The 9,948-nt window shown below is 39.0% G+C and overlaps 1 protein-coding gene across 1 annotated transcript in view; it reads right to left on the reverse strand.

Moving 5' to 3' along the window:
• The window catches only part of LOC107667948 (CD276 antigen homolog), a 31,425-nt gene that overhangs the window by 5,335 nt on the left and 16,142 nt on the right, over window positions 1-9,948 (reverse strand). Inside the window, exons 2-3 of the mRNA XM_016459678.1 lie at window positions 3,173-3,514; window positions 1,680-1,955 (exon numbers count right to left, since the gene is read on the reverse strand). Of these exons, the coding sequence (XP_016315164.1) occupies window positions 1,680-1,955; window positions 3,173-3,514 (618 nt within the window). The remainder of the gene's footprint in view (window positions 1-1,679; window positions 1,956-3,172; window positions 3,515-9,948) is intronic.

Below are 9,948 nucleotides of genomic sequence, written 5' to 3' on the forward strand. Positions count from 1 at the left end.
GCCAGTTGATGAATTACAGTTTAAGTCACTTCCTTGTTGGCTTCACGAGAGAGAGCGGAAGGTTGCCGCTTGAGACACACACACACATGGAGCAGTGGGCAGCTATTTTTAGCTGTGACGTCCGGGGAGCAGTTGGGGGTTCGGTGCCTTGCTCAAAGGTCTCACCTCAGTGGTATTAAGGGTGGAAGAGAGATTGCTGTACATTCACTCCCCCACCTGCTTCCCACGACTATTATTCATCATAATACTGGACTTAATTTATTTTGATAATAATATGTTCTTTAATCTCAGTACTGTTTGTTTATGCAGGTTATGGAGTCAGTCATGGCATCTTTCAGATCAAGTGAAATGCGAGGCGGCGGTCTGAGGTTCGCAGTTCCCCCGCCAAACGGCTCAGATTTCGGTGACACACCGGCTCAAGAATCAACACTATTTTGGTTAAAAGGGATAACAGAAAACGGTTGAATACACTTGAATTCAAATGTTACTTTTAAATGTTACATTTTTTTATTTCTAAAATTCTTGATAAACGAGTTTAAATGAAATATTGTAAACTATGCGATATTAACCCAAATAAATTCCATTTGTTTTGTTGTTTTTTCCCCCATGGGTGTGCTTGCTTATTAAAAAAGTTAATCTTTTGATTATTGCTGTTGCCTCTAGTAATTCTGTGTGTGCTTTAACCCAAGCAGCTGGGTCAAAATAACCCAGCATGTGTTCTGTCCAATATTTACCCAGCGCTGGGTTTACTTTTTTGTGTAGCCAACTGCTTGACAAGATCTATTTTGTTGAACAGGAAGAAATCGGGAGAAACCTCATGCCACTGCTGTTTAGCAAATTATGTTTATCATTGGAACGTTCTGGTTGTTTGGCTAAGCTATTTTTAGTGCTGTTGATCAAAGCTTTTGAGTATTATTGTAAACATACTTGTTGCTCAGGCTTTTGGTTATTGAGAATGTAATTTGGGTTTCTGAATGATATAAGCGTTAGCAAATGACAGAATTTTTTATTTCTGGGTGAACTGTTTCTTTAAGGAGATAATCAGACTTGTTTATTTCGCAGTAATTCCAATGGGAATTTATTGAGTTTTGAAGTACTCACATTTAATCATGACATTCCTTCTTGGTGTACCACAACTGTATGATGATGTTTACTCCATGTGAGGTTTTGCTTTTGTATGCTGGTTTAAGTTACAACATTTACAATGTTACAAGAGATTTCTATTTCAAATAAATGTATGTTGTTCTTTTGAACTCTCAATTCATCAAAGAATCCTGAAACATTTTTTTATATTGGTTTCCACAAAAATATGAAGTATCTCAACCGTTTTCAACATTGAGGATAATTAGAACTGTTTCTTAAGTAGCAAATCAGTTTATTTTAACATTTTAAAATATATTCAAATAGAAAACAGTTAATTTAAATTATAATAATGTTTCACAACTAATAATCTTCCAGTAATATTACTGTTTTTTCTGTATTTTAAATCAAATAATTGCAGCTTTGGTGAGCATAAGAGACTTCTTTCAAAAACTTTTTAAAAAATCATGTGGACTCAAAAACTTTTTTTCGATGTGTAAAATTCATGATTGTAACAGCAGCTGGGTAACGATAAAATCTAATTAAATCATTGATGAAATACAATCAAATACAATCTTATCCCAGAAAGCAGTGCTTACCATAGCTGACGTTAACATGCCTCTGTAGCTTCTGATGCACAGCAGGGTTTTTTAGAGTAAATGTGACATTGAACGCTGGACTCTGGGCTATGTAGCTGCTTTTTAAGTAGAACAGTCCTCCGTCTGATGCAGACGAAACCTCTAGGTGGTCAGTGAGATTCTGACCTCCTGACCCCAGCCACATGACCTCTGGCCTCGGGTAGCCCTCCGTCTCATACTGGACAGTCACATCGGTGGATTTGAGAAGGATGCTTAACCTCGGCTCGGAATAGAAGGCTGACGACACAAGACATACACAATGATTTACCAGATCATCTCTCACATCAAACTATTAGAAGTCAAAATTAAACGACAGAATATGAATCCATATGACTTGGTATATGCATTTGTACAGAGTACAAGACTTGTTTCAATGCAAACAAAGGAAAAAAATTAATAAATTGATATTAGTGTCTGTAATATTACAAAGAAGGTATTCTCAGTTCCCATTTCTCATTTTGTGTTGCACCAAAAACATTACAACATACAGGTTTGTAATAACATGAGTAACAATATTGCTTTAACTCGACTTTTGACTAATGTTTGGCAGGGTTAAAGTGAAAAAAAAAAAAAACATTGTTCCTTGAAATAAAAAATTTAAAAAAGCAACATTTTTTTTTTCATTTAGTCTAACAATGTACTAGAATAACTAAAACTGACATAAAAATTATAAAAATACAGACATTTAAAAAAAATAAAATAAAAACACAAAATACAATTAAAATGAAACAAATATATGAAAATATAAAATTAATATAAAATATAAAAAATTAAATATATATTTAAAGGGTTCATATGACGTTGGTAAAAAAGAACATTATTTGGTGTATTTGGTGTAATGAAATGTGTTTATGCGGTTTACGGTTCAAAAAACACATTATTTTCCACATACTGTACATTATTGTTTCTCCTCTATGTCCCGCCTTTCTGAAACACATCGATTTTTACAAAGCTCATCCGTCTGAAAAGCGAGGTGTGCTCTCATTGGCCAGCTATCCAGTGTGTTGTGATTGGCTGAATTCCTCAAGCGTGTGACGGAAATGTTACTCCCCTTACCATACTGTGATGCCTTAAATATGAAAACGCACTTATAGGCTGTGAGTCAGCATTATTTGTCAGCATCATAGACTGTATAGGGTCAGCATGCGCGCCGAAGGGGAAACAGGGGAACTGAATTCACCGGAACACCGGCATTGTAGGCTATACTCTCCCAGGAAACAGTCCTCGTCCTCCGTAAAATGCGCTGCACGCATCTGAATATTTGGGTTGAACTGTTCTGGAACAGTGTTGTAAATACAACTTAACCACTGATTTCTAGTTGTGTCCTCTTTTGGAAGACCAAAAGAGAAAGGAAAACTTGAAATGGCATCATATGACCCCTTTAAAAATAAAATCTATTAATAAAAACTACAATAGTATCTCAGTGATACTATATTAAAATACCACTGCTGTACCTGTGTAAACCAAATGCACCACTCCTCTGTCAGATCCCTTGCTGTTGCTCACTATGCACAAGTATTTCCCGGCATCCTTCAGTCCAAAACTGGCTATACTCAGGGATGCATTTCCTTTAGTAAATTCCTCGTGATTTAACTTTGTCCGGTTGAAATAATCGGAGCTTTGTCGTTCGAGCTGGTCTCTCTCGTAGTAGAAGCTGTGGACCACCCGAGCGTCTTCCTCCCGTTGCCATGTGATCACCAAAGCGTTAGAGTTTGGTTCAAACTCACAGGGAAGAAGTGCCGTGGCTCCACGCACCACGAGAACAGGACTGGAGGGTACTGTGACGCTAAAGGAATCTGGAGAAGAGAAAGTTTATACTGAGAGGATGTTTGGAGGAAGCACAAACCATATCAGGTTGATGATAAACCATGATTAAAAAAGTCCCGACGGTTAGTGTTACCATTTCAGATTTTAATTATCATTAAAACAGTATTTGATTATTGAGATTTCAAAAACTTGCAGTAAATAATGCTCAGAGTCAAGCAAAGTTAGTAACAGTCCCACGCAGGCACAGGTTTCATTTTGTGTGAAAGCATGAATGAAGGCAGAGTGCTGAGAGAAATTATCCGAAAGAATGTATGAAAGAATTAATTCTGTCAGGACCACTATCGTCAAAGATGATTGACAATTAGCATACAGTTTGGATTGGCGGTATGGTTCCGTTCTGGGCAAGAACTCTCTGCGCATCCATGCAGCCTAGCATGGATGAGAGCAGGGAGAGCAGCGATAACCCCCCCAGGGTAAACAGAACAGAACCAACATAAATGTATGCAGATATCGTTAAAGTTCAATAATGTTATGTACACATTTTAGAATTAGTCTGATTCAAAGGAGAATCAGAAGGCTGAATCCTGACTGACAGAGGAGGAGTTGGGGATGAAGGAGGGTAATTAGCTATTGAGCAATGCGAAAACTGCTGATACTACTGCGGGACCTTATATATGAATGCTTAGATAGGTGTCGTATTCCCATAGGTTGATGGGGATCAGCTGAGAGTCAGCTGATGCGAGTTTGACTAACGTGACCTGCCATAACTAACGCTACGCTTGATTTCTATGAATGCATTAGGGGAAATGACTCTCTTCATTGTTTGCTGTCAGACAGTGGATTTACATTTTCATTCAGCCTGTCTGCCATTTGTGTCTCAACACTTCGGATAATGAGGTAGCCTATGTAGAACTGTTTATGAAGCAGATAAAATACCTTTAATTTAGCAGTTTGGTTGCTAAATTGGTTAATGAATTAAAGGCTGAATTGTGAGGAATAACACTTCTCTTTTGTCAAAACTTTATTTTAACATGTAATAGCCTACACGTTAGTAGAAAACATGTTAGAAGTCACCCAAACAATATTTTTTGTTGTTTAAAATCTGACCATTTTTAATGTTATTTTATTTATGCAAACAAAAATTGCATAGCTCTGCTAATTTTAATTGTTGTTCGAGTATGAGTACTTTCTGAACATTTCAAGCACATTTTAACATCATTTCGTTCATTTTGAGATCCATGACCCCCGCTTTGTTTAGGGACTCCATTTTCTCCTTTATTCCATTTCTGTTTGTCAAATGTATGTGAAATTTGTTCTGTTTATGACTCAGTTGTTGAATATGTTGATTGATTGATACACACACACATACACATACATATAATGTGTGTGTGTGTCTGTGTGTGTGTATATATATTGTGATGAGCGTCCCGAAGCTTCATCAGCGTCGCCCTGGAAACAAGTGAGGAGCACCTGGCCATCATCATCACAGGCTGATTGGTCACAGCTGCACCTCATCAGGCGGCGGCTACATAAGCCACGCAAGCCCTACCATCTGGGAGATTCCTCCATGAGACTGAGCACTAACTCGCCCTCTCACTTTTCCCACAGAAAGCAGCATGTGACCGACCAGCCCCACAGGAGCACTGCACGGACCCTCTTCACTGGGAAGACGGAAGAGAGCACTCACGGCACCGGAGCACCTACCTGGACCTTTTTCACTAACACCCATCACCCCAATAAATCCACCCTCCGGGGTATTGATTGAGATTACTTGTCGTGTGATTCTTCACCCCGTTACACTGGTGGAGAATGCGGACAAATCAGTGAAGTATCACCGACAAGCGATCTTCTTCACCTCACCTTTTTTCCTTGTTTTTTGTCTCCGGATTCTGTCACAGGCGAGCGCTCCTCCCCCACCATGGACGAAATCCTCCAGCGGCTCACCGAGGTTAGCATCCGCCAGCAACAAATAGTTGAGCACCTCGCCACCCGTCAAGGAGAGACGGAGCAGGAAATTATTGCTGGTGGTGCCACGCACGAGGACGGAGACCGTGTTGGAGCTGGCCCACTCGCATCCCTTGGCAGGGCATCTCGGAGCCGGGAACACCATCCAACGGATCCGCGACCGCTTCCACTGGCCGGGCTTGGAGGCCGAAGTGAAGCGGTCCTGCCAAGCTTGCTCGACCTGCCAAGTGACGTCACCCAGGACGCCTCCCTCCAGTCCGCTGATACCACTGCCCATCATCGAGGTGCCCTTCGAGCGCATCGGGATGGACCTTGTGGGGACGTTGCCTAAGTCTGCCCGGGGACATGAACATATCCTGGTGATAGTCGACTATGCCACCCAGTACCCTGAGGCAGTGCCCCTCCGAAAAGCCACCGCCAAAGCCATTGCCCAAGAACTCTTCCTGCTCTCCAGCCGAGTCGGCATCCCAGTGGAGATATTAAACATTATATATGAATGGGCTTATAGAACAGTCCGTTGGGAGTACGCCTGTGCGAGTTTGGTAATAGAGCCATAGTCTGGATGTCAACAGAAGGATGTGATTACTGGGTTAGTGTCATAATAGATGGTCTGAATGCTTTTGCTTTTGGAGCTCGTTACTGCCGCATGATTACACAAAATACAGGGTTGGCATGAAAACCTCTCTGAAGTGCTTCCAGAAAGGCAACCCATGCGCAGTTGGATATGTAAACTACAAAATCAAAAAAAATATGGACAACTTCAAGGACAGCATGCAGCCCACAAGGCTCCCCGTACTTTTGAATAACTTTTGTAGTTGTTATTGATGAATGCATATTGCATAAGGATTTTTTTTAATGTGAATAGCTGAAAAATATTTAATACAATCACATATTTTTTGCCTGTTCAAAATTCTAATCTTTTTCATTACCATGGGAATCCTGGCACACTGATAAGAGTGAAGGACATGGTTTCTTCAGAGGCGATTATCACTATAGAGACGCTATTGTTTTAGTCACAGACTCTACAGTAGTTTGAACTTGATCAGTCGTCTTGGCTAAAAGCCATTTGCTAGCATATAAATTAGGACAGTGGTTTTGTAATGTGGGGTTTGGGTTTTGTTTCTTGTTCATGTTTTCATCCTCGTCAAGTCTGTTCAAGTCAAGTCAAGCCTGTTCATGCCTCATCAAGTCAAGCCTGTTCATGCCTCGTCAAGTCAAGTCTGTGTCTCTAGTCTTCATTTATTGTTTGGATGTTTGGATTTCACCTTGTTTGAATAAACTGCACTTGGGTTCTCACTTCAACTCGCCTTCAGTGGACTGAATTCGTTACAGGTTTTCAATCCTGATCCTGGGACCCACGGCTCTGGACATTTTGCATGTCTCACTTATTTAACACACCTGATTGAGATCATTGGTTCATTAGGTGCGAGCTCCATAGCTGCGTTCCAGTCCATTTTTTTTTATGCCCTTCACTCGCAAACTTCCCTCCGTCTCATTTACTCGGATATACATCATTGATTACGTTGCATGAGTGCCCACTTCTGGCGGAACCATTGAAATGGGCTGAACTGGAACGTCCTACGCCCTTGATCACTTAGAATCAGCTATGGAGTTGGTTTATTGTTTACATTTTTCCCGTATGAATTTGTTTGGTGCAGCATTCTGTATGTATATAGGTATGTTTGGGCTGTTATAAATGTAACAAAAAAAAATAAAATTATATATTATAGTTGTTTGAGGTGGGGATAAATTAAACGCGATCTGCGATGATGTCACAATCGTGTTGCATTGTGGTCTATGGAGCGGCGCAAAAGAGAATGACTCCCTGTCACAATTAGTGCAATTAAAGTAAAAAAATAATGTCAAGCTTTTCTTGTGCTTTTTTTCTTCTCTTATTTGGCAGATGCTGTGATGACCAACTTCCCGGCAGCAACAGAGTTGGACTCGAGGAATGCAGTTGGGAGGCATTTTAAACAAGAAATAAAACCAATAATTCATAATTTCCTTTAAGTTCACTGTCGGTTGTTTTATTTGTTAAAATAAGTAAACCAACAAGAGGGTTAATTTTAAATTTAATTTGTTTGGATGGATTGCCATTTTGTTGTCTATTAGACGTATATATGTAGTCGTTTAATAGCGGTCTAATTGATAACTAGTCTATTCTTGGGCTATGATTAGACGTCTATTACATTTTCACTGACAGCCCAAATTCAGCCTTGTTTTAGCCTAGACCCATATTCACCGTCTTCACGAAGTGGAACGCACTTCAAAATGGCAGCGGGGATTCCCCGAGGGGAAGTGCTTAGGGAAGTTCACAAGTGCATGTCTAAAAGTGGAGTGGAACGCAGCCCATGAGTTCAGCTGAGCGTGTCAGATAAGGGAGGCATACAAAATGTGCAGAGTGGTGGGTCCCCAGGACAGAAAACCATTGAATTAGGAGATTTTAATATACTAAATTATATTTATGCAGTAATTATAATCCATTTTTTTTCCCTGTTGTAGCACAGATATAAGTTTGGTCTCTTTTTATTAAAGGCACTCGGCAGATTATTGCTTAAGTGAAAAAAAGAGAAAAAAAAAGTGGAAAAAAATTTAATTTAAGATATTGTATAGGTTAGTTTATTATGAAAAAAGCACAAAAATACTACTTCAAATTATATTTGAAATATATTTTCCAAAACATGTTTTACTCTAAAACTGTGGTAAAATCAAAGCCATAAATCTAAATGAGTTGTGTTCCAAATTTGAGGTTAATATCTCAAATTTGCTTTCAGTAACATTATGTTTGGGTACCTTTTCCACTAGGTGAAATTCCTTTCCCATTTGTTTCAATGCAGTCATTTTTGACCGTGAGGAGAACAGGTGTTACTATTTTTGGTTACACTTTACTTGAAGGGGTGTGCATAAGACTGACATGACACCTACATAATCATGACATGACACATGCCATGAATATGAAGGTTTTTTATGCATGTTTATGACAACTGTCATTAAGTGTCATTCGCTCAGTTATGTAATTTTTAATGCAAAGATGACATTGTTTGAGATGTCTTTGTTATGGGCTATGGTTAGGGGTAAGGGTAGGGGTAGGGTTAGGTTAGGGTTAGGTCAAATAATGTCATATTTGCATTAAAAAATGACATAACTGAGCGAATGACACTTAATGACAGTTGTCATAAACATGCATAAAATCTCCTTCATATTCATGACATGTGTCATGTCGTGATTATGAAGGTGTCATGTCAGTCTTATGCACACCCCTTCAAGTAAAGTGTTACCCTATTTTTTTTTAAGGACCACTTAACCTTTTTGAGGCCCATGATGTCCATGATTTGTTTTATTTATTTGTTTGTTTATTTATTTTTTGTTCACATATCAAGTCCCAAAACTTTACTTGGTTTCATACCATTTCGATTAAGTAAAAAAATTCTAAAAAATCAGTCAAAAATGACGAAGCGCACCAGAGGGTTAAGTATAATATATATATACATATACATATATACATACATATATACATACATACATACATACATACATACATACACACACATACACATACACATACCGTGTAATAAATGAGATAATGTATATCTAGCCGGTTATTCTTGCAAAATGAGACAAGACTACCCTGTTGGGTTTTATTCTGTGATAACAATCAGCTGGATGTACATTATCTCCTACATAACTACTTAGCCACTTAGCTACTTAAGCCAGAACTGTCATAGTAGTACATCCCTATTCTGGAGTATCTTTCAATCAGACATGGCTTATTTGTCTGTATCTGTGATAAAGTTTTTTGAAGCTTAGAAACAGCATACTGATACTGTACATACATACACACACATACACATACACATACCGTGTAATAAATGAGATAATGTATATCTAGCCGGTTATTCTTGCAAAATGAGACAAGACTACCCTGTTGGGTTTTATTCTGTGATAACAATCAGCTGGATGTACATTATCTCCTACATAACTACTTAGCCACTTAGCTACTTAAGCCAGAACTGTCATAGTAGTACATCCCTATTCTGGAGTATCTTTCAATCAGACATGGCTTATTTGTCTGTATCTGTGATAAAGTTTTTTGAAGCTTAGAAACAGCATACTGATACTGTACAAGCTTGATATGATCTGGAATTTATCCTCTTATATAACCAACAGCGTTTTATTTTTATCACGACTAAGGGGGCTCTGGGCAGGGAACAAACTTTGAAGCTTATTGAGATTGTCCCCCTGCCTGTGATTTAAAAACGTGTCGTGCACATGCAGTTCTTACGCACACGAGTAAGCAATCATTGTTGATAATCCCACATGTGCGTAAGTACCATGCTCGTTCACGTTCATGGTCATTTGCATTCGGAAACGCCTCCAATGAACCATACATGGTGGCAACACCTCTCTTTATAAATCACGTGAATGTATCAAGCGGCAACCTCCCACTCTCTCTCTTGAAGCCAACACGGAAGTGACTTAAACTGTAATTCGTCAACTG

Source organism: Sinocyclocheilus anshuiensis, unplaced genomic scaffold (genome assembly GCF_001515605.1).
Source record: "Sinocyclocheilus anshuiensis isolate Anshui unplaced genomic scaffold, SAMN03320099.WGS_v1.1 scaffold2229, whole genome shotgun sequence".
Taxonomy (NCBI): domain Eukaryota; kingdom Metazoa; phylum Chordata; class Actinopteri; order Cypriniformes; family Cyprinidae; genus Sinocyclocheilus; species Sinocyclocheilus anshuiensis.